Consider the following 26,475-nt stretch of genomic DNA (forward strand, 5'->3'; position numbering starts at 1 on the left):
CAGTGGTTCCCAAACTTTTTGAAAGCATGGCACCCCTTTGTAGTGTTTTTTTTTCCACGGCACCCTAACCCAATTAAACTAAATGAACATATGTACATACATATATACAATTATATCCAGATGAGCAAACAACCAATGAAGCATAAACAGCAGCATGAATTTATTATGAATGCATTACAACAGACATAATATGAGGCGAAACAACCCCTTCATATGAATCATCAGTCCATTAATAACTGGACACACGTCAACAGACTGATTTTAACCAATAAGGCTACTGTATGTGAGAATCATTGGAATAAAACAGATTTAAAGATACTTAACTCTTTAAATAATAATAAACAACTCCAAATATTTTTGCATATGTTGGTGTTTTGATATGATTTTAAAATATGCTGTAAACAGGGTTAGCCTATTATAGTTTTGCATTTTTCATTAGTTTTTATTTTTATTTCATTTTGACTTTTTGTTTTCAAATTCAGTTTAGTTTTAATTAGTTTTTAAAGTGGGTTTGCTAGTTTAGTTTTTAGTTTTAGTGTTTAGTTTAGTTTTTAGTTTTAGTGTTTAGTTTAGTTTTTAGTTTTAGTTTTAGTGTTAGTTTTAGTCTTTTTTTTTGTAATTTGGGTTATTTGTCAGGGGCAAGATTCAAAAAGACATAATGACATAACATTATTTAATATTTGAAATCACAGCTTATATAGTGTTTTGACATCGACAACCACAACCAAAAAGTGCATTTTTCCTCAAACTTGCGACTAGTTAACTTTCTAAAGAAGGCGCAATCGCTTCTCGGGTCGACAATAACACACTGACAAAATTATATTCAGAATTTAAAATATTTTTATACCACTTTTTAATGTGTGATTATGTAAAGGTGTTCACGAGATAGAGAGACCAACCTTTCGCGAACTTGCTTTCAACGTCGAACGAACACTCGTTCTCATGGAGACGCGGTGTGCACGGAGGGGAGGAGCTGTGTGTTTGTGTGTGTGTGTGTGTGTGCGCGCGCGCGCGCGCATGTGAGAGACGCATGAGTGACAGAGAGAGCAGGGAAAGGAAATGCAGCTGAACGAATACGCTGCGTGTTTTAAATAGCGTTTTTTCCCACCTAGTTTTCGTTTTTTCGTTCGTTTTCGTTAACGATTATAATCTTGGCTGTAAAAGGTTATTATATGGTACGATAGTTATTTTAGGCTGTTTAAATTGGAAAATAAAGCTGAGATTCTGCGGCACCCCTAGCCAGTTGTCACGGCACCCACTTTGGGAACCACTGATCTATGGTGACCACTCACAAGAAAAACTCAGATGAAATAAGACTGTGTATATACCCTAGTAAACAAGTTTCTAAAACGTCCACATTACCCCATGCGCACAGTGGAAGAAGTGGCAGCGCAGATGCCAAACTCCACTGTATTCTCAGTACTAGACGCCAAAAGCTCATTCTGGCAGATTTCACTGGATCATAAGTCTTCCCTACTGACTACTTTCAGTACGCCATTTGGAAGATTTAGATTTCTTCGGATGGCCTTTGGCATTAATTCAGCCAGTGAGGTCTTTCAGCGTGTTATGGAACAGATCTTCGCTGGCTACCCGTGCGCAGTCATAGTTGAGTTTACGAGCAGGAACAGAAGCAGGAACACGATGCAAATTTGAAGAAAGTGTTAGACCGTGCTCGTGAAGTGAACTTGAGACTGAGCAAGCAAGGGACTACAACCTGACCCTGCTAAAACAAAAGCAATCACAGAAATGCTGCCGCCAGACAATGCACTGCAGCGATTCCTGGGTATGATCAACTATTTAGGAAAATTCATACCAAACCTCAGTGAGTTGTCTGCACCCCTGTGTGAGCTGACCTGTAAAAACAGAGTGGTGCTGGTTTAAACAGCATCAGGATGCTTTCGAAGATCTGAAGCACAGGATTTCCAGTCCACCTACCTTGAAATACTATGACATCCAGAAACCCGTCACACTCACCTGTGATGCTTCCCAGTTTGGACTCGCAGCGGCGTGTCTTCAAGAAGATGCACCTGTCGCGTACGCTTCTCGCACTCTGACGCAGACAGAAGTGCGTTACGCACAGATTGAAAAAGAGCTTTTGGCTGTGGTATTCACGTGCACCAAATTCAATGACTACATATATGGTAAACAAATTCACATTGAAATGGACCACCAGCCAATGGTAACCATCCTTAACAAGCCTATCAACAGCTCCAGCAAGGCTGCAACGCATGATGCTAAGATTGCAGAAATACAACTTCACAATCACATACAAGAAAGGAAACACGTTCCTTGCCGACACACTGTCACGTTCCCCCAGAGACTCACCAGATGAACACACTGATGACAGAGCTGACTTTGAGGTCATGTCAATTCAACAAATCTCATCTTCCAGACTGAAAGAGCTTCAAACTCACAGCACAAGATCCGATCCTTCAATGGCTCTGCTGTATTATCAAGTCAGGATGGCCCTCTAGCCAATCAAAGCTGCCAGTAGAATTTTGTGAGTATTTTCCGTTCAGGGATGAGCTCACAGTCGATGAAGATGTGCTCATGAAGGGGTCGAGAACAGTTGTTCCAGAATCACTGCGCAGTGAGTATATCACCATAATTCACAGAGGTCACCCCGGCCTTGATGCAACCAAACGCAGGGTACGAGGCATTGTGTTCTGGCCTTCTCTAACCAAAGACATTGAAAAGGATGTACTGTCGTGCTCTGTCTGTAACAGTATGAGGCCCCATCAACAAAAAGAGCCTCTTCACTTACACGACATCCCTGAACTTCCATGGTCAAGTGTGGCTACAGATATCTTTGAGTGGAATGGTCAACACTATCTCGTACTAGTTGACTCCTATTCAGGATGGTTCGAAATTGATCTGCTTCGTGACCTGTCCTCCAGTACAGTGATTATAAAACTCAAAAGGCACCTTGCAGTTCATGGGAGTCCGCACAAAGTCTTTTTTGAGACAATGGTACCCCATTTTCAAGCCAACGGTTCAAAGAATTTGCTGCTGCCTGGGATTGTAAACACACTACCAGTAGCCCTGAGTATCCACAAACTAATGGGCTAGCTGAGAGGGCAGTGCGGAGTGCAAAACATGCTCAACCTCAGAAATATTCCACGCGACGAGACACTGGGCTTGCCAGCGGAGAGATTAAAGGGGTCATGACATGTTTTTTTCTTTTCTTTTATTGTGTTCCCTTAGGTGCAATTATAGTATTACTATAGTTTTTTGGACAAAAAATGTTTAAAATGTAGTGATTTATGACCTTTTCCCACCCTGTTTCTCATGCTCTGATTCAAACAGTCTGTTTTGGGGGTGTTTCCCCTTTAAGAGTTCAGTGTTAACACCCACTGTTATGATTGGATAACATCAGTGCCTATGCATCAATTGTTAACGCCCCCTTGTCAATAACGGGTGATGCGTGCGAGGCGATTGCAATGATGTTTGAGTCGGAATCAGAGGAAATGAACCATCAACACAACTAAGAATGCATCAGCCCGTCCACATAGAAAGTGTGAAACTATTTTGTCAGTTTAACAGCCTACATCTTTTAATAGCCTACGGGGCATGAACATGACGGTCATAAAACAGTAAGTAGGCTAAAAAACACGGTGATTACTCATAATGAATTAAACTGCAATTAACGTTTTAAAAAAGTTGTAAGTTTTAAATAGCCTACATTACTTACAGTTTGCGTCGTCGTGTAGCCCAGAATAGTCCACACGGCCTTATCTTGTACAAAAGTTTTCTGGCAAAGCCAGCATCAAACTGCGATTGTTCTCAACTGTCACTCATCCTTGAAATGTGGAGAACACACGCTTAAATTAACACTGCCGTGACTGGGACGTCCGCAAAAAATAAACTGCATCCATCTTCCCCTGACGTCTGGATCTTTCAGCAGCGTATATTATTCAAGCATGTTGTTTGTCCACAGCCAGGAACAGCACATCTGCGTGTCGTGACATCGCAATCTTCTTGTAAATAGACCCACTCGCTGCACGTCGACTGAACACATGTGAAGCGCGTGACAAATGCGATGATGAAATGAAGTTAATGTAGTTATCTTGCGCTTGAAGCGTAGTTGTCTACGCTGGAAGCGGTCATATGCAAACGACTGCTACGTCACTTCGTACCGTGACGTCACTTCATACCAGGGATCCAGAACGAGCTGTATTTAGAGCTTGATTAAATAAATGCTTCGTTTACAATGGGGAGGACGTCTTAAGCTATGAAACTTGCAGGACGTTTTAATGGTACAAAGACCTCTTATATACCAAAAGATCAAGGCAAATTTGGTTTCTCATGTCATGACCCCTTTAATGTCGAGGCAGACGCGCACAACTCTGCCAATCAGCAAGTCCATTCTGGTGCCAGCCTCAAAGGACAACGTTGCTGTCAAGACTCAACTCTCAAAACACAGAGACACTGTCAAAAGACATACTACGACAAGTCCAGCAGAGCTTTCCGGCCACTCATACAAGGTAAGATAGTGAGACTTGCAACTTCTAAAGGCTATGACAGAATCGGGCTCGTCAAACAGCTCTGTGATGAACCAATCATAGTCATATCTTGTGGAGACTGAAGGAAAAGAATACAGACGAAACCGAAAACATATCCTTCCCGTCGCGGATCCACAACCACAACGGTTCGAGCACAGCGATATGTCATTTCCCTTTGTCCAGACCCTCTCTGTTGAATCTAAGCACAAATACTCCACTCCAAGTGAAGTCAAAGAACAATGCACCCCACAAGGAGCCGAGAAGAAGCCACTGAATGAACATTCAACAAGAATTCTTTACACAGTTCCATATGTGACCAGAGCAGGTCGCCTTTGCAAACCAAACCCTAAATACATGGAATGAAGAAAAAAAGACAGAGGAAACCGTTCAGTTTTTTAGTAACAAAATTTTCAATTTGTAAATGTTGACATTACTTTGTTAAAAAAAGGTTAAGTGTAAATAGACTTTCTTATTCTCAGCTTAACTAATCTGTTTAAATGTGTTGCTTATAAAGATAAAGGCTTTGAGTTAACTTACAATGTAAGGAACTTCGTAGGGAACACAATTAAAGAAGGAGGATGTAGAACATAGTGCTCTGTAGCTTTAAATCCAACAGACTAATTTGTAAAAGCTTGCTTCTACGCATGCGCAAGTATGGGTTACGGTGATGAAGTTAAATGCTTGCATGTTGAACTTCTGTATCTCCTCTAGTAAAGTTAAATGTTGTTAAACGAACCTTTGCCTTGCCGCTCGTCATTCAACAAGTATGGAGATGCTTGAAAAAGCATTCAGTTGCGTTCTAGACGCTGGGACAAGTCTGTGGCAAAACTCGAGAGTTTTCCACATACCATCCAGATCAGAAAGAAGATCAAAAGCACTTGTTAGAGGCACAAAACATCTTTTAGCATTAGGTAAGTGCCTATTACCAACACAATCCAATCTGAAGTTAATTAATGCATCGTTCGGCCAGACATAACTGTTTTAGAAGTATAGGTTATGTGTTTGCATGTGATATCAGGAAGCAACGTAATACGCACATGATGAGAGGAGGGTGACGGCGGTGTGTAAATTGAGTTACCCCTCCCACTTCTGCTAGTTTTACTGAGATATCTTATCCCGTGCGAATTGGCCATTAATATAACAGACGTCCTGTGGTAAAATTACATTACTACATCTACCCTTGTAAAGTTAATCCCGTCCGAATAGGGCTTTAGATTGCAGAACATTGCATGAACAATTCACAATGTCATTCACCTTGCATTAAAAAACTCTGATGATTTGATTTCTCAGAGCCTGTGGACATGTATCATGATGCTTCTTTTTGAGTATGAGGTGATGTTTCTTCAGCTGTTTTAATGTGCCACCATCCCACCGTCAGGCTGCTTTAACTTCAATTATTAGGAGAGCTTTGTCATTACTGATTGGCTTATGGACTCAAATTAGATATTGCTCTGATTGTTCATTGCATTCATGCACTCAACAACCACATCTGTGACTGGCTACAATCTAAAATGTTTTCAATAGAAACCGTTTATGTAGATAAAAGATCAAAATCAGAATGCAGTAATCCGCATGTTTCATGATTAGTTAATCAAGGACCTGAAACTGTATAATAACTCAATAAATCTGCCATAAATTTCTATGTAATTTTACAATCACCTCCACCAGGTTGTGTCTCTGCAGTGCTGGTACTGTGTAGTGTTGTCTGATGTGGGTCTCACAGTAAAACACAGTGCAGGTCAAACAGGATTTAACAGCTTTGAGCTTCTTCTCAGTGCAGATATCACAGGGCACATCTTCAGGTCCAGCGTAACAGTGAGCAGGAAGAGCAGGACTAAATCCTGCCTTCTGGAGTTCCTCAATCAGTTTAGACAAAGCAACATTTACACTCAACACAGGACGACTTCGGAACCTCTTTCTGCACTGAGGACAAGCGTAACCTCCAGCTTGAGTTGGTTTGCTCCAGTAGATGTCAATGCAGTGTTTGCAGTAACTGTGTCCACAGGGCATGGAAACTGGATTCTTAAAGACCTCTGTGCACACTGAGCATTTGTAGTGATCCTCTGTCAGGAGAGTGGCTGAAAGTGTGCTGTGGGAACATCTTTGGTTATTACTTTCAACTTTAATGCAAAGATTGTAAACACAGTATAAAATTTAAAAGTAAAAACAAGAAGATATTGGTGTGCCTAAACCTTCAGTGTATAGTGCCTACAAGTTGATATTACAAAATGAGACACTTAAAACAACACTGTAAATGCACAAGAGATATGCTATTAAAAAAGCACAGTACAGCAAGAATGCTGACTTTAATCCCCTGACAGAGTAAGTTCTCATACTTCTCTCCCATGTAACTTTGCACTCCACTGTTGAACACAATGGGTCTATCCATTGACTGTTCACTCTTTACAGACAGGAGTGAGGGTGCTGGAGAGGGTGCCTCATCTGGTCTCAGACTGTAAGAGTTAAAGCATAGTTGTTTGATGTGTTATTAGGACTTTTAATCTACGCACAAGCTCATAGTGTTGTCATAAGTACAGTACTTCAGTACAAAGTTGATACTAAAAATGTAAAAAATGTAATGATGGCGGTCTTTCTGCAGTACCGATCTTCAGTGATTATAAAAGAAATGCTCTTTGCTCACGTTTTTTGCTTATATCACACTCACATTTTGAATAAAAGTTTTATTTTTCATGTTGCTAAGAGGATACGTGTATAGCAAAATTTCAGGAGTGACAACCAAATTTAATTATTAGTGTTAATCTGTTAAATCATTTTGTGAGTCTCTATTTTCAAATAGTTAAATAAAACAGTTAAATCGTTAAAGACAGTGTGTTAATCTATTTTTCAAAATGACAAATGGTAGAGAATCATGACATTTTTGTGGTATTGGTAGTAGTATTGGTAGTACTGAATTTTTATATTGCAGCCACACTTCTTTGAATTGACAATTACATGCATATCTGATCAAAGAATGCAAATTTTCATACCATTTAACACTGTAAGGATGAGTTCTGTCTTTGAATGCAATCGGTCGATCCATTGATTGGTTGCTTTTTAAAGAGAAGTATGAAGTTACAGGAGATGCTGCCTCATCTGGTCTTAGACTGTCAGGATGAGACAGAAAATTCAAATTTAACAATGTAAAAGAAACATACAACATATGCAAGAAAAGGATAGTTGTATTTTTCATGCAACAAGCACACCATTTAAAACAAAGTAAATTGCCCATTGTAACTAAGGGTTTCGTTGCGGAACACAATTGGCCGATCCATTGACTGATCACTTTTCATCACTTTTGCTGGAGATGCTGCTTCATCTGGTCTCAGACTATGAGAGTATAAAAGAGGTTATAAACAACTATCTCAATGACATACAAAACACAAAATTACCAGTCATGCTCAGAATCTTTTGAAAAGAAAACATGATTAAAATATATTTCAGGCCTGGATTGGTCTGGCTACTTGTTTTCGTCCACTGCTCTGCTTGCTTTTATTCATTCATTTATTCATTATAATTTGGCATTATTTCCTGCACAAGGCACCCAAATGATTTCCGAATTCGGCATTCGATAATCCATCTAAAAATTTTTAAATTTTAGACCACTGAAACATGCATTTTAATGCTAATAAAGTTTTTACATTAACAAATTTAAGACATTTTGGTCTGGTTTCACAGACGGTGTTTAGATTAAGCTAGGATTAGGTCTTAGTTTAATTAGGACAGGAGCTTTTATAAATGTGCCTTGTAATAAAACATTACTTATGTGCATCTTGAGACAAAACAATGGCACTGACATATTGTGCTCTTCGGTCTATTTTAGAAATTTTCACAGCTTCATTGGAATGGTACAAAACTTAGTAACTTTTATGGCATTTGTAATGTGAACACACACAAAAATTGAGGGCATGATTCGAGCAGGCTAAGTGGTCGTAAAAAAAAAAAAAAAAAAGTCACACTTTTGCTCTTTACCATAGGATATGAATGGGAAAACTACAAAAATGTAGAGAATTTTTGTTGAACAATCTAAAAATCGGCCATGTTGCAGAAAAAAAGTGCTAGGCAATGAAGGGCTGAAGCTCTAAAACATCAAGAGTGCAAAACAGACACATCCACTCACAAACACACACACACAATTATATAAAAATGAACTGGTAGGGCTATTACCATACAGCAAAAATGAGTCAGAAGACTGAAATAAGAGGTTGAAATGAGATCAGATCCAGATGGATTAAGCTGTGATAAAGCATTCCTGTTTATTTTTCTAACATTTTTATTGAATTTTAATGTTACGTGTAACAAAATGCTTTCTATGTATTCAGGTTTGACTGTAGTAATAATAATGCAAAAACATGTACACTTCAAATCAAAATAAACAAAAAAAATTATAAACCTTGACAAAGTTTTATTTGAGAATAAAAAATAAATAAATAAAACATTCAAATCCACATCTTAAAAGTTAGTAATTTTGTCCAAATACTACTAGAGAATTCACAAGCCTCTCCATAGAGAACTACACAGGCATCTAGTGGTAACACCATAAAATTACGTTTTATTTTATTTTCTATCAACAGATGGCACTTATCTGCCTTCAAAAATTGTATTTAAAGGGGTCATATAATGGTACATGCACTTTTACAAATTGATTGTACTGAAATGTGTGTTGGCAGTGCCTGTACACAACCATCATAAAATGATAAAAATCCATCCAGTGTTTTTTTTTAAATCTTCTTATACGTTTCCTCCCGTCTCAAATCAAGCTGTTCGATATTGTGACGTCATAAAATCGACGCCCCTCCCACGATGGCTGATTGACAGCAGCATTTCAAACACAGACCCGCCCTCGCGCCCTCGTGAGCGAGCTGTCAATCATAGCACGCGCCAACCGGCGCGTTCATTGTTGATAGCTGGAGTGCTGAGTAGAATGGCGTCTAACGATTGTGGTGTTCTGTTCTTGGGTGTAATAACGAACACAGCAGTCATATTGATGATTTCTAAATTCGTACAGCTGAAGACGCAGTGGCGGAGTTTGTTTTCGAAGGGAATATTCCTCACGATCAACGTCAATGCTGTCATGTTTGCGCGAATCATTTCACACAACAGACTGCTTTACAAACGAGGGTCAGTATAAAGCTGGATTTGCTAAGAAGCTGCTCCTGAAAAAAGGATCAGTACCAACTATTCGTGTTCCTGCTGAACCTCCAGAAGAACAAGTGAGTGTAACGTTTTATTGACCTTTATATTAATCTTTATATTAATCTTTGCAAATCGCTTGCACGCTTCACGATGAATGCGGCTGTTTACACTCAGGGTACATTATGGCATGTTTTCTATGTACGACGTTATCAATATAATTCATAATCCCACGTTTATAATGAACAACGCGTTATGGTTATTGTGTTATTATAACAAACAGTGTACGCACAGAACAGAGGGGCGGGGTGAGCAAAGCTCATTATTTAAAGACACATGCACTGAAACGGCGTGCTGAAAACAGAGCTGTTTTTGACCAGGTAAAATTAGTGTTTTCTTACAATACTAATGAGAATTTTTAATTAAAGTATATTACAAACTTTTAATTTAGACCCTAAAGAATCATATTAGCTTGTACAAAAATGACATTATATGACCCCTTTAAAAGGCCTAGTCTCTATATTAATCTGTAATACTGCATTAATTGAAAAAAATATTTTCAAACATGAGAAAAAATAATTGTATTATTTTCAATGGCAAAAATGGACCATAAAATTGAATGTTTGAGCTGCATAAATATTAATAAGTACCATCAAAAAACACTTTTGACAGCGAAGATAGCAAGTGTGACTCCTAAATGAGGAGCACCAGAGAGTTAAGATATGTCAGTGCAAGTTGCTTTCAACTAAAACAGCTCAAACATGCATTTTAGTCTGGGAATAGGCTTAAGCCCTGTCTGTGAAACCTGGAGTTTAAGACTTAAAGCTGCAGTAGGGAGCTTTTAGAAAACGTTGACTTAGCCTGAAAATTCGAACAAGCACAGCTTACAGGTCACTCCCCCTCGCTCTCTGCTGCACTACAGCCCTCCCTCCACAGCTCCTCCCCCACAACGGAGCCTGCCGTGAACGCGCAGGCTAGTAAACATGCAGGGACACTTGATGACGGCGGATAAACAGTTATCGCACATTCACTGGTAGGGATGAAACATCTACAATATGCTTTACATTGACTATGGCCTACCCATACTTTGACTACAAACTTGGTCCTCAAATCATTACGTATTTTGCAATACATGTAATGTAACTTCATAACGTTGCACTCTTTCTATAAGTTATAAATAGCTAGCAAGATAATATAATGGTAACGTTACAGTATCTAAGTAATTATTCTAGTGATGTGTAATGCTAAATAAGGTTTGCTAGTACATTATTTCAGCAACATGACAAGCCAGTGAATTAGCAGGTTTCTATTGTTGCTTTGCACAGTGCGTGACATTTTATCTGTATGCTATGCGGCTAGAGTTTTGACACTAAGTCATTGGGCTCCGACGGGCTTGTTTATCGTCATCGGTCTTTTTCCGTTTACCTGTATTTGTTGCATGAGCTGGTGCCACTCGAGAAATTGGCAGTTTTGGTTGTTTGTCCGCCATTAGCCCAGCTGCGCGGCACACCGGCTATCTTGATTTTGAACGACGGTGCGCGCTGTGCGAGAGAGGGGGGTGATCAGCGCGTACACAAGCATGATTGACACTGCTAAGACACTCCTCCTGGCTCTGATTTGTTGTTTCTTACCGAGAGCGGTGTATTTCTGCAAATGGCAATAGGACCACTGGGAGGAGCCTGGGGAGCTTGATTTTTTCACAAATTATCTGTCTCATATTCTACTGTCAGGACATAATGACAGTTTTAACAAATATGTAAAAAATACATTTTTACATAAGTTACCAACTGCAGCTTTAAGAATGCTCAGACAGCCTATAAAAGTAAATCATTTCGGTTATATATAATTTATAAGTTTGTAAGAAAATGTTGATACACGTAAATATTGGGATATTATGTTTGGTAATACCTTATTGATTTTCTAAAACACTGTATTGATATTTATGCATTTGTTCACATCCAAGGTTCATGGCAGTAACTTTGTGTTGGGTTTAAACCCGAGCACTAGGCTAAGCAGTGTTGTTATCTCAGATCGTAAACTGTGACATGGAGAAGCTCAATGGTGTACCGCTAATGTTAGCATTAACCCCCTGAGGTCTGCAAACGCACCGGCGCGTTTTGCTGGATTTTCTTCACATAGTAGCACAATAAACTTAAATTACTCCGTCATTTATGGTCATACAGAAAAAAGAAATATGAAAAAAGAATAAACACAAACACAATCAAATCAAAAGATTGTGCTTTTGTAAAATAAAGAAAATAAACAGGGTGTGCTTTCTGCCTCTCCGTCTCGGTGAACTTTTTAGCGCAATTTTCCACCGGACAAAATTGCGCTTGTTAACTCATGATTTCTGTTCTGTGCGTCTGTGCGCACCAATCTTGCACTTCTATCTACTCCTCAACCAGACCACCTAGAGACTTCGGGTTTTCGGCATTATGTTAAGGAAGGTCTAATCTCGGGAACGCACAAAAAAAATCCAGGAAAAGATTTACTATCTCTTAGTGTTGTGATCCCATGAGGTGAGAAAATTGCGCTAAAACACTCACTGAGTTTTTATTACTTGTTTTTCTTGAGCACGTCTATAAACTGAAACAAAACTCAGCGAATACTTGTCACATGCGCAAAAGAGATTCACATGCAAATCGTCCACGCGTCACGCTCGTTACCTAAAAAACAAAACACCAAAAAACTTCACAAGTCTCTGCTTTTCGTCGGGTTTGGAAGACACGCCGTGAGCTTACATTGGATTTACCTCAGAAGAAGAACGCGATTTGAAGACAAGAAAGAGGTAAAGTAAGAAATTCTTAATTATTTCTTAATTATGTTATTGTTGCATAAACTTCACATTGCAGTTGAACTGTTGCTAGATATATGGTGAATATTATAATATTTAGACCCGTGTTTACTGTTACTGTGTTTGTGGATATCTGCTCAAACGTAGATATGTATAATATGGTAACCATAATGTATCATATTTTGGAGCGTGCTGTGCGTTTGAATGTTTCATATTTTGGAGCACGCTCTGCGTTTGAATGAATCACATTTTGGAGCGCGCTCTGCGTTTGAATGTATCATATTTTGGAGCGCGCTGTGCGTTTGAAAAGCAAAACGCACCAAACAATAGGCTTCATGTTTTTACTATAATCTCATTTCATATCATCATAACGAATGGAAACATTTGAAGTAACATATGATAATCAATATATTTTTCTCTAGCGTAGTTGTTACTGAAATCTTTTGGAAGATTTATAGGCTGCTATAGGTTATTGTTATTATTATTTTATGCAGCACTGCGTGTAGCCTATGCCTACAAGGCACAACAAACCTGGTGTTCATTATATATTGTTGGAAACATTTGTGTGTGTGTGTGTATTCTGTGAATTTTAAAAAGCAATTTTAACCAGAAAAATCTAAATCTATTCCCAAAATCGTGCAACCCTATAGTTTCTCTTGATATCAGTTTGTTCACTTTTTTTTTTTTTTCAGGGACCAGATGCTCCACTGAGGAGTCCTGCTGACTTAAACATTCACATGAGTCTCTGTACATGAACATGGTAAAGTGAAAATCAAACACCTTGGAAATGAAAGGTATGTACAATGTTTTTAGGAATGGCACAAAGGTCTCTGTCTTTGGATCATTGTTTTCAATAATGTGCTTTTTGTCATTTGTTGTGTATCTTTGGATTATGTTGTGTTGTAAATGAATCCAAACAATCAAAAAGCCATTCTTTTTTAAATCTCCTCATTCTTTGTGCAAGGTTGCTCAGAATGACAGGGCCTGATAGCTCCTAATAGGGTCATTAGGGGAGGGTCTTTGTCTTTCTCAGGTGTGAAAACCCATACATATTCAGGATGTGTTTACGCCTACTCGCATAAAGCTTTCTTCCACAAAACACGTCTTACAAATTTTAAATCAATATACAGTGCCCTCCACAATTATTGGCACCCCTGTTTAAGATGTGGTCGTGGACTTCTAAAAATTCTCCTTTTTTTAAAACATAGAACCCAAATGCAAAAAAAGAGAAAAATCCAACCTTTCATTTAAGTACGTTACTTTAGTGGTAAAAAAAAACAAAAAAACAAAAAACACACATTTAGAAAAAAAAAAAACCTTGAAATCATGTGTCCCACAATTATTGGCACCCCTAACAATTCCGCTGAAAATTTTAATTGATTTTTTTTTAAATATATTTTTCTGTAGTTGCTAAAGTTGGTCAGGGTATCTAGGAACTTTTAATTAGTAATTCATGACTTCCTGTTTCCCTGGGGTATAAATATGACGTGACACAGAGGCCTAATTCTCTTACCCATTTGTCAACATGGCAATGACAAGAGAACACACCATTCAAGTAAGGCAGATGTGTGTCGACCTTCATAAGTCAGGCAATGGCTACAAGAAAATAGCCACTCGCCTTAACTTGCCCGCATCTACAGTCAGAAGAATCATTAAGAAGTTTAAAACAACTGGAACAGTGACAAACAAGGCTGGAAGAGGTCCCAAGTTTATCTTGCCACAACGCACAGTGAGGAGGATGGTAAGAGAAGTAAAAAAAAGTCCTAAGCTCACTGTCACAGAATTGCATCAAAGAGTGGCATCTTGGGGTCACAAAGTCTCCAAAACAACCATCAGACGCTCTCTACATGCCAACAAGCTGTTTGGGAGGATGCAAGGAAAAAGCCTTTTCTCACTAACACTAACGTCTGGAGTTTGCTAAGCGGCACTGGGACTTCAACTGGGATCGTGTGCTTTGGTCAGATGAGACTAAGATTGAGCTTTATGCCAACAAACACTCTAAGTGGGTCTGGCGTAAAACAAAAGATGAGTATGCCGAAAAGCACCTCATGCCCACCGTGAAGTATGGTGGAGGATCTGTGATGCTGTGGGCCTGTTTCTCTTCCAAAGGCCCTGGGAACCTTGTTAGGGTGCATGGCATTATGAACGCTTTGAACTACCAGGACATTTTAAATAAAAACCTGATGGCCTCTGCCAGAAAGCTGAAGATGGGTCGTCATTGGGTCTTTCAGCAGGATAATGATCCAAAATATGTGGCAAAATCTACACAAAAATGGTTCAGCAGTCACAAACTCAAGGTCCTCCCATGGCCATCTCAGTCCCCAGACCTCAACCCAATCGAAAACCTGTGGGGCGAGCTAAAGAGGAGAGTGCATAAGAGAGGACCCAGGACACTGGATGATCTAGAAAGATTGTGCAAAGAAGAATGGTCAAAGATCCCTCTCTCTGTGTTCTCCAATCTTGTGAAATGTTATAGGAGGAGATTAAAGGGGGGGTGAAACACTCATTTTCAGTCAATCTCATGTTAAACTTGAGTACCTATAGAGTAGTATTGCATCCTTCAAATCTCCAAAAAGTCTTTAGTTTTATTATATTTATAAAAGAAAGATAGGCTGTACCGAGTCTTTCCGGAAAAAAACGAGCAGCTGGAGGCGTGCCATGTGGGCGAAGCTAAAGCTATGCTGACGCGGCGAGCTAACAACACTCAGACATTTGAAGCAGATTTACTCACCGCCTGCGGTTCCACGACCGACCGACCGTGAACCTTTATCGTTGCGACTGCTCCATCCTTAAGCATTAGACGATCTGCAAATCCGGCGTCGATCTGGGCTTTGTTTATAAAACAATCATCATCGAAATGCAGGGAACAAACAATCTTGCACAACTCCATTGATGCTCTGGAAAAACAAACTCCATCCACTGGTCCCTTAACGCTGGATTCTTTGGGAATCTGTGCAGGGTTGTCTTGCCCTGGCAACCAAAAACACACTTCTTTGGTGACACTGACTTCCCTAAAGCCGAGCAGAGCGCTTTGATGGGCGTACTGCTTTCGCTCTCTTGCTCTGGTCTACGGTTGCGCCCGCGCCTTTCCGGGAGAAGTGCCCTTAGGACCCTTATAAGGAAATTACGCCTCAGCTGAGGTCACACAGGCCCATACTCAAAAAAAACTTTCCAAAACTTGTGACAAACCGGAAGGAGCATTTTTGGCACAGAAATACTCCTTCAAACGTACAATTTAATTTTTGAAACTTTGTCCATGTTTAGCATGGGAATCCAACTCTTTAACAGTGTAAAAAACTCAGTATGCATGAAATAGCATTTCACCCCCCCCCCCCCTTTAAGTGCTGTCTTGTTGGTAAAAGGGGGGTGTACAAAGTATTAACATCAGGGGTGGCAATAATTGTGGGACACATGATTTCAGGTTTTTTTTTTTTCTAAATATGTGATTTTTTTTTTACCACCAAAGTAATGTACTTAAATAAAAGGTTGGATTTTTCTCTTTTTTTGCATTTGGGTTCTATGTTGTTTAAAAAAAAAAGGAATTTTTAGAAGTCCTCGACCACATCTTAAACAGGGGTGCCAATAATTGTGGAGGGCACTGTATTGTCATTATATATATATATATATATATATATATATATATATATATATATATATATATATATATATTTCAGAGGGTTAAACCCAGCTCACTAGTTACCCCCACTGGAGTGTACAGAGCTGAAGTGAAGAAACCACTTGACCTGCCTCTATCCCTACTACAGTACACGGATCTATTCAGAATTAGCCTAATAAACAAAGTAAAATACAGCCAGACAAATCAAAACGTTTTCCTGAATATGAGTGGAAACAACGTGAATGCGTAGTTTGCGTATCACAGTGTTTCCCCTATAAATTTTTCCAGCAGCAGTGCTGTTACGAGCCGGAGGTTGTTACCAAGCCGCTCGCGGGGGGTCCGGGGGCATGCACCCCCGGAAGATTTTTTTTTATTTTATTTATTTTTTAAACCTTAAAACATGACTTCTGGCAAGTTTTGTGGATAGAAATGGACATTGAGACATACAAATTTGACACACCATCAACAGAAGGCATGATTATTGCAGCACGTACCTTGAACTGTTCACAAACAGGATTAGGACAGGATTATTCATGTTTTTCATTATTGTTAATTTTCAGCTGTAAGGTAGAAATTGATAGTGAAAAAATGAAACTCTTTCCTCCCTCACCTGCACTACTGATCTTTTTTCTGTAACACACTTTAGCACTTAGATACATCATCATGTAACCAGTATTTTCATATATTTTATCCTGTAGACATTTTGAACATTAAAATCCAAATGAAACTTTTCATTAGTTTAAAAGGTGACTAGCTTGCATAGCCTATTTTACTTCACTAACCTCCAGGGACGTGCAAGGAGTTCATCAGGGGCCGGGGCTCAAATGTAAGAAAGGGGCAATATGTAAAAAAATATATAGGCTATATATATATATATATATATATATATATATATATATATATATATATATATATATATATATATATATATATATATATTACGGCTGGGAATCGATTAAAAAAAAATTAATCGCACAATTTGCTGTGATTAATCGCAATTCCCCCAAACTTGTAATCATCAATATTTAAAAGTAGAATCACTAATTTAATTAAACACGCAAAAAATGGGAAAAAAGAAAAATGTCCACACAAATTGGACAGAAAATAGCCCTATATTAAAATATAAAACATCAATATATTATTCTTCATTCAGTTCTATGCAACATACTCAGATTTAACAGATTTATTTTTTGACTAATTATCAAAATAAAGTATAGTCATACAAAGCTATTATTACCAGAGCATGTGATCAGAGCAGGTCATTTTACCATTGTTTCCCAGCATGGCTTTAGGCTACCAGCTCAGCAAACAGAAGTCTACTACTGAGAAATTTCACGTTATTTGAGCGGACTTTGCTTTTCCAGTGCGTGATTGGTAGCCTACATGATTGGAGCGTTTTGGCCGTTAACCACAGAGCAGAACGCGCAGCGCAAACAAAGAGCGCAGTGCGCCGACACACACACACACGGAACGGGGAGCGCGGCGCAAACACGGAGCGGAAAAGACCCGCACGTGAAGTTACTATACAAGCTGCGCGAGAATGAAACCTGATCGCCGAACACGGAGGGGCAGGACGGCGCTTGCTTGCTCTCCCGTGGCATCTGTCGTTACTATGCAACCATGACCAGAGGCGCGCTTGAGAAAACGAGCACGCCGCGTCGCTTCTATTATGAGCGCGCTGGCCGCGCGCCCACATTTGAAATATTTGCATGTGAACATGAAATGAATGGCCCCTTGGCAACGTGACATTAGCCTAATCAAAAACATTTCCATTTTTTGGCTCTTTCCTCCTTTCTTGTCAACAAGTGGATTCTGAGCCATCGCATTAGCAGCGCCGCCGGTCGCCATGTTTCAGTATTTTTAGGTGTGTAGTGAATGTCGTGATCCGGTCGTGATATTACTGATCATGTGAAGATTTTGTGAAGGCGCTGCGCCGCTGCTTAATACATTGTAGGGGAAACACTGTATCATCTGGCCATATTGAGGTGGGATTTGACTTTCCGTTCAGTCTGTATTTCACACAGCGAGATCCTTGAGGGCAGGGCTGGACTGGGACAAAAAACAAACAAAAAAAAATCGGCCCGGGCATTTTGGCCCAGACCGGCCCACTATATGATCATAAACACCACCCATCTTTGCACGCACTTAAATATATGCAAACCAACTCCTATTCCTTAAAACCACTAATGCCATGTAATGAGTGAGTATAGGAACGAGTGAGAGTTAACAGATGAAATAAGTAAAAATTTGACATTTATTAATACAGTTGAACTACACTCCACAGTGATGAATCCTAAAACAAGCTATAAGCTGCATTGGCATAGCAACACAAGCGTTTCTTACAGGATTTTTGGTAAAACTGTGGTGGGTGGACCTCGGTCCTTCCAGGGGGGTTCGGGGGCATGCCCCCCCGTGAGAGAATTTTGTGCATTTTAATGTTAAATTCATCAATCTGGTGCACTTTGAGAGTTCAAAATTAAAAGCTCCAACCCATATTCAGTGTGCAAATTAAACAAAGAAAAATTCAAACCTCTTTTAGTTACAGTGTCTATTTACATTACACCTACTACATAATAATAGTTATAATATTAATCCAATGACAGTAATAGCCATATTTTGTAAAACAAATGCACTAAAAAAATATATACTTGAATTTCTACCAATATACCAATTTCTATACTTGAAAGAGATAAGCACATGATCTTTTATTTTGACGCAAACTGCATCAAGCTTTTATTTTGGCGGAAAACATGGTTTACAAACGCCTCTCATTAAATTTCTAGTGAATTGCGGTAATCGTCAACTATGCAGATGTGGAAATAAACTGTAACTGGGTTATGGGTTCCTACACTCATGACATAGCCTAAGTGTTTTGAAAGTAGTTCTGCTTACCGCAGGCTCTACACTTTCTCATCTCTCTCCTGATCCTCCTCACTATCATCATCTGCTGCTGGAGCTGATGAAGGTCAGAAAACATATATTTTGACACGTAAAGCGTCTTCTTTAAGGGCCTGGTTCTATTTTTTCACGCTATTTCTCTGTACATTCCTTGCGTTTCTTCTCCATCTATTTTGACAGATACACACTGACACTGCTGCACGCTCGCTCACTCGTTTAAAGTTGTGATTGGGCCAGCCCAGTGTCAATCAAGAAAAGAACCAATGGGGCGCTGATCTACGCGTTTCATGGGCTGGTCTGTCAGAAAAAAAACACTGACTTTTTTTGACCAATGCATTATCGGACCAAAAAGCACGTCGGCCCACCGGGAAAATGCCCGGTATGCCCGATGGCCAGTCCAGCCCTGCTTGAGGGCTCTTCAGAAACACACACTGGAATTAATATTTTACTGAAAACGCAATGCAAGTCTCTATTCTCTCTGCCATCTCTGATATAATTATTGAATTTGCTTAACTGGATCATTGGACTGAAAACTTTCCCGGAGATTAGCGGCTTAAAATTATCTGATGGCAAACAAGAGAAGTGAAATCGTGTTAAGGGGTTAGAATAGAAATTTTAATGACACAATTTCACGTGCTTTAAAAGTAATTAATTTGCATAGCGCCGCTGTCACAGGGCAAGTTGTATAAACATACATGAAGATGAAGGCAATAAGGTAATATTTAATAAATCCAACGGGTAATCCAAACAGGAACAGAGGAACATACAACACTTCCATTTTAGACCAGTGGTTCTCAACTCCAGTCCTCGGGACCCACTGCTCTGCACATTTTGGATGTCTCTCTTATCTGACACACTCAGTTTAGTTCATGGAGTCTATCCTAACGAGCTGATGATCTGAATCAGGTGTGTTAAATAAGGGAGACATACACAATATGCAGAGCAGTGGGTCCCGAGGACTGGAGTTGAGAACCACTGCTTTAGACGACACTGGACCGAACATACAGGTGATGATGGTGACTGATGAGTGCACAGCTAAACAAAATTAGTGTCTGTGACAACAAATGAATGACAGACGATGACAAAACGCAACAAGTCTAAACTAATGTGACTGTGACAGAACACCCCCTCCCGATAGGTGCAAACTTGGGAGGAGACGAAGAGGATGAGGGGATGTCGAATGGGTCGGTTAAGGGGACTGGCGAAGGCACAAACAGGCAGTAGGAGGTTCTTGAGGTGGAGGGACAACCGGGAGCAGAAGGTGCGTCGCATATTGTTTTACGCTGAGGAGCCGAGACGTGTTCGGCCAGACAGCGATGGTCAGCGACCGTGGCGACGGGACGTTACGTCTCCCGTTCCCTCCTTCAGGGAACGAGGGTTACATTAGTAGCTGAGACGGTCCCTTTCAGTCGCTCACGTTTGACGTAACATTGACGTGACGACGTAATTGGGATCCCATGGAAAACGCCACGGTTGCTGCCACATCCAGCGCCCTACGCAAGACTCTCAGACCCCCAACTGGCTGGGGCGGAAGACCTGTGTAGAGGGAGTTCAACTGCTGTTCCGTTATACCCCACTCAGTGGAACTCTTGAATAACACTGGGAAAGCGTGCCTTTCCAGGGGAGAAGGATGCTGCGGAAGCCACATCCTGCCCGAAGGGAGGTACCATGTGGAGAATACACATATGGACTGGACAGTTAGGAGCAGTGCAACATATGGAATTTCACTGGGGTGGCTCCAGCCTGAGAAGGGGGAGGCTACACCACACAGTGACGGCAGAGCGAAACCTGCCAAGGGAAAGACACGGGCTCACCGCAGGGAGCTGGTCATGGAAGAATACGCATATGGGATCGCCGCAGGGATCACCACATATGGAAACCAGCCTAGCACAAGTTACACAAGCATACAAGAACTAGGCCTGGCGTCGGACGCTCCGTAACGTCCGACCGCCGGAGGGGTGAGGAGGAACTCACAGGGTTCGCCTAAGTGGGGAACACGACTGGAGCAAAAAGCACACGTATCCGTTCCAATGGAAGGGAGTGGCGCAGCAAGCCGACACTAGAACGGGAACTTTGGTGTTACCGGCTGGATGAAGCGAGCAAACAAGAAGAAACCGACTCAACATACAGGCTATAAAACCCAGCGAACGTGTTAGGTGTCGCCCAGCCCGCAGCTCTACAGATGTCTGTCAGCGAGGTGCCGTGTGCAAGCGCCCAAGAAGAAGCGACACCCCAAGTGGAGTAGGCTTTCAACCCGGGCGGGCAGGGCACGCCTTGGGCTTCCTAAGCCAAGGCAATGGCATCCACTATCCAGTGAGCCATCCTCTGCTTGGAGACAGCCTTTCCCTTCTGCTGGCATCCGTAACAGACAAAGAGCTGATCTGAGGTCCTGAGGCTTTGCGTTCTGTCCACGTACAGACGCAGAGCGCGAACGTGACAGAGAAAAGCCAGGGCTGGGTCTGCCTCCTCCGAAGGCAGCGCTTGCAGGTTCACCACCTGGTCCCGGAAGGGAGTAGTAGGAACTAGTGTTGGGTCCAAGTCCACCTTTGTCGAGTCCGAGTCAAGTCCAAGTCCTTACCAATCAAGTCCGAGTCCAAGTCCGAGTACAAATGGGCCCGAGTCGGACTTGAGTCCGAGTCCTTAACATCCGAGTCGAGTCCGGCCGAGTCCACAAAGATTTCAATGATTTGAAATTGACCTTTCACAAAGACCCGCCCCTCTTATTACTGTTGCTACGTCTGACAAGCCATTCTGCTCTCACTCCACACATCATGTTCTCACACAGTAAAAAATGTATTGCGGAGCAAAGAGGATACTGACAATGTGCCAACAGACAAGACAGAGCAGGTTCCTTTTGGTATAAAATAAAGTCTCAGCTTTAAAATTGATTAATTTTTGTGAAATTCAAACAATACCATTTTGTGGCGCTTTATTGTATCGCGCCTTAGTTCAAGCAGCATGTGAACTGATCATCTATTTTAGTTATAGCACGATTTAAACATGAAATGAACATTAGAAATGCAAAAAGATGTCAATACACACCTTTTGGTTTTGGTTTGTTTGTCAGACAAAAATGGTGGATATCTGCAGTATGATTGGTCACATTATTCAGAATCTGCAAGGTAATGCTGCAACACGATGCATTAAGAGCCAGGGGTGTTTGAGCAAGAAGATGGTGATGTGTATATTCTTCTTATTTTCTTTTACATGTTAATATCATATTTAGCCTCTGAAGGGCAGTATTAAATTAATTAATGAATTTTTAAACAAAATAAGAATAATTTACACCAATTTACACACCCTGGCACGGAATGGATGTTTCCTTCTTGAGCATCACTGAATGTTTGCAGTGTTTGTAATACCAGTAGTTATGTATGAATTCCAGTGTGAAAAGATGGATCTCAAAATCATACAATCACTGCTAGTAAAGAGTCAAATATGCAGAAGATGCTGGAAAAGCAAAGAATGTCCAAGAGCTGGATGATTTTTCTAAAGACCATTGGGCAGTTCAACTGTTCGGGACAAACAAGGGACTCACGAACAACCATTACAAAAAAAAAAAAAACACTGTTGTGGATCATTCAGGTAATGACACACAGTATTAAAAATCAAGCTTATGTAATTTGTCTTGTATTTTGTGTTTGTATTTTGTCTTGTGGACTAGGCTATACTTAAACATCTGTAATGTGAAAAAGCTTTTTCAGGGCAGTATAAAAAGAAAAACGTTTTTATGATCCTTATTATTAAAAAATAAATAAAAAATAACAAATTGGAGGTTCTGCAAGGTGTATGTAAACTTATGACTAAAGTATAAATCTAACAAAAATAGCATAACATTATTAGACCCCAAAATGTTGCAATGGTTATCACGTTCTCATGTTGCCATGGTTACTGTCAAATCATCGCAATTTGATGACTCACAGGACTATAATTTAGCGGGTTCACTCCCACATTTAAATGCAGTTATCACTCCTTAAACTTAACAGTGTGAATGTAACCACTGGTCCTCTAGAAGCATGAAAAACAAAACTATTATTTAGATTGTCATTAGCGCTCCCTTTAAGCCATCACTTAGGCTACTTACCGCGTTCTGCACTCTCACTGAAACTCTCGTCATAAACACTGAAGTTGTCCGCACTGCAGTGAATCTCTTATTTACATCGCGTCTAGACTTTGTTGTTTATGAGGTGTTAGAAATGTATTTTCTTTGTCTCAGCTTTGCCCATGTAATAGTTTTGTCCATAGCATAGGTTGTGTCCAGACGAAAAGGCTTGGTCTGCACATTCCTTTTGTGTGTACGTAAGGATACATCTGTTTCATGCACCCCAATGTAGAAAGGGGGAGAGAGATGTGTGTTTTCTATGCATTGTGTGTTGCAGAAGCCCTTCGGATCTAAAGGACCTAAAGGAAACTGTATCGGATATTGACCATTTATAGTTATGTTATACAACAGTATATATGATACCTATGATGTCATGTATAATTTTATTGGTTAAGATTGTGATACTCCCTATACATTTTTAGTATATATTCTTTGTCTAGAATATTGGGAGCCGAGCTATTTTCCTGAGCTTCCCAGCGCTGGTTTCTTCTTTTCTTTTGTTTTGTTCATTCACTACCTAAATAAAGGACGGAAAGAAAAGGCACTTCGTGTTGGAATAAACTTTATTTCTAACATGAGGAGATTTGCAAAAGGATAAAGCTCGCGCTGATTCTGAACATTTTGAGCAAATTTTCCGCATGGTGACTCTAACGCCTCTGATTTGCCACTGCGTTCATGCGCGTAATATACATGTCTGTGATTGGCCACAATGCTCAACGCTAAAACAACACAATGTAAGTAGCTTCGTTTCGTTTTTGAATAATAAAATAGTGTCCTTCAGTGCCCGGACTCGATTGTACTCGACAAATTTTCCGAGTCTAAAATGTCCGTGTCAAGTCCGAGTACAAATTCACCCGAGTGCGTGACAAGTCCGAGTTCATTAAAAATTGGACTCGAGTCTGAGTTCAAGTACCCCAACTCTAGTAGGAACCTTGGGCACGTATCCGGGCCGGGGTCTCAGGATCACGTGAGAGTTACCCGGGCCGAATTCCAGGCACGATTTGTCGACCAAAAATGCATGCAGGTCCCCTACTCTCTTGATAGAGGGCAATGCAACCAGGAGTACTGTCTTACAGGACAGGATTTTAAACTCAACTGATTGCAGAGACTCAAAGGGTGGTCTCTGAAGTGCCGAAAGGACCAGAAACAAATCCCAAGAGGGTATAGAGAGTGGGCAAGGAGGATTCAGTCTTCTCGCTCCCCTCAGGAACCTGACGATCAGGTCGTGCTTTCCCAATGACTTGCCTTCAACTGCATCGTGATGTGCGGCAACATACACTTTAAGGGTGGAGGGAGACGGCCTTCGCTCCAGCCCTTCTTGCAGGAAGGAAAGCACGGCTCTGATCGAGCAAGATCGGGGGTTCTCCTCGTGAGAAGAACACCAGTCAACGAACAGGTTCCACTTCAACGCATAGAGGCACCTCGTAGAGGGGGCTCTAGCGGAAGTGATGGTGTCAACTACCGCGGGGGGTAGGTCACCTAGAACCTCCATGTCCCGTCCAGGGACCAGACATGGAGTTTACAGAGGTCTGGACGCGGGTGCCATAGGGTTCCCCGTCTCTGAGAGAGCAGGTCCTCTCTCAGAGGAATGGGCCAGGGAGGGGCACTATCATGAGGAGCACTAGTTCCAGGAACCAGGTCCGGCTGGGCCAATACGACGCAACTAGCAAGACCTGCTCCTTATCCTCCCTGGCTTTGCACAAGGTCTGTGCAAGAAGGCTCACTGGGGGAAACGCATACTTGCGTAGGCCCGGGGCCAGCTGTGTGCCAGAGCATCCGTGCCGAGGCTCCCCTCGGTCAGGGAATAGAACAACTCGCAGTGAGACGTGTCCGGGGCGGCCAGATCTACCTGTGCCATTCTCCCGGTAGCACCTGCTCCCGTGAGAACTCGTCGGCTGTACAGTTGAGCAGGCCCGGAATGTAAATGTCACGAAGCGACCTCAGATGCTTCAGACTCCAGAGGAGGAGATGGCGGGCGAGTTGTGACATGCGGCGGGAGCGTAGACCACCTTGGCGGTCAATATATGCAATGGTCGCAGTGCTGTCCGTACGGACCAGTACATGCTTGCCTAGTAGTGGTGTTTTGAAGCAGCTCAGCGCAAGATGTACTGCTAACAACTTGTGGCAGCTGATGTGCCAATGCAGTTGAGGCCCCGTTCACAGACCTGAAGCTGCATGCCCGTTGTACGTGGCCCCCTAGCCGGTGGCAGAGGCATCCTTGGAGACCACATAATGCCTGGACACTTGTTCTAGGGGAACACCTGCCCGCAGGAACGAAAGGTCCGACCACAAGCTGAGAGTTTGGTGACAGTGCGGGGTCACTTGGACCCGGTACAAGCCGCTCTGCCACGCCCATCTCGGGACTCGATCGTGGAGCCAGTGTTGGAGCGGCCTCATATGAAGCAATCCGAGCGGCGTTACCGCGGCTGCAGATGCCATATGCCCCAGGAGCCTCTGAAAAAGTTTAAGTGGTGCCGCTGTTCTGCGTCGTACTCACGCAGCTCAACACTGACTGGACATAGGCCTCGGTGAGGCGCGCTGTCATGTTGATCGAGTCCAACTCCATACCGAGAAAAGAGATCCTCTGCCCAGGGGTGAGTTTGCTCAACAGTTGGATGTGTCAAAACTTTCTTCAGTTAAACAAAGACAAAACTGAAGTCATTGCTTTTGGAAACAAAGATGAAGTTCTCAAGGTGAATGCATACCTTCACTCTAGGGGTCAAACAACTAAAAATCAAGTCAGGAATCTTGGTGTGACACTAGAGTCAGACCTTAGTTTCAGTAGTCATGTCAAAGCAATAACTAAATCAGCATACTATCAAGGGTTCAAAAACCCTTATGATGCCAAAAAAACGAGGACCGTGACGTCGCCCGGTATGGCGCAGCCGGGGCCCCACCCTGGAGCCAGGCCCGGGGTTGGGGCTCGTATGCGAGCGCCTGGTGGTTGGGGCTCGTATGCGAGCGCCTGGTGGTCGGGCCTCTCCCCATGGGGTCCGGCCGGGCTCAGCCCGAAGGAGCGACATGGGGCCACCCTCCCGTGGACCCACCACCTGCAGGAGGGACCGTAAGGGGCCGGTGCTAAGTGGATCGGGCGGCAGCCGAAGGCGGGGGCCTAGACAACCCGATCCCTGGACGCGGAATCTAGCTCTAGGGACATGGAATGTCACCTCTCTGGTGGGGAAGGAGCCTGAGGTTGTGCGTGAGGTTCAGAGATTCCGACTAGAGATAGTTGGGATCACCTCTACGCACGGCTTGGGCTCTGGAACCACAATCCTCGAGAGAGGATGGACTCTTCACCACTCTGGAGTTGCCCATGGTGAGAGGCGGCGGGCTGGTGTGGGTTTGCTTATAGCCCCCCAGCTCAGCCGCCATGTGTTGGAGTTCACCCCGGTGAACGAGAGGGTCGCTTCCCTACGCCTTCGGGTCGGGGATA

The 26,475-nt window shown here is 41.8% G+C and overlaps 1 protein-coding gene across 1 annotated transcript in view; it reads right to left on the reverse strand.

Annotated features, from left to right (window-relative positions):
- Window positions 1-26,475, reverse strand: part of LOC311091490 (uncharacterized protein) — a 300,883-nt gene that overhangs the window by 156,785 nt on the left and 117,623 nt on the right. Inside the window, exons 16-18 of the mRNA XM_084127442.1 lie at window positions 7,490-7,606; window positions 6,839-6,955; window positions 6,162-6,591 (exon numbers count right to left, since the gene is read on the reverse strand). Coding sequence (XP_083983568.1) covers window positions 6,162-6,591; window positions 6,839-6,955; window positions 7,490-7,606 — 664 coding nt within the window. The remainder of the gene's footprint in view (window positions 1-6,161; window positions 6,592-6,838; window positions 6,956-7,489; window positions 7,607-26,475) is intronic.

Source organism: Abramis brama (genome assembly GCF_963993115.1).
Source record: "Abramis brama genome assembly, chromosome: 10".
Classification (NCBI taxonomy): Eukaryota; Metazoa; Chordata; class Actinopteri; order Cypriniformes; family Leuciscidae; genus Abramis; species Abramis brama.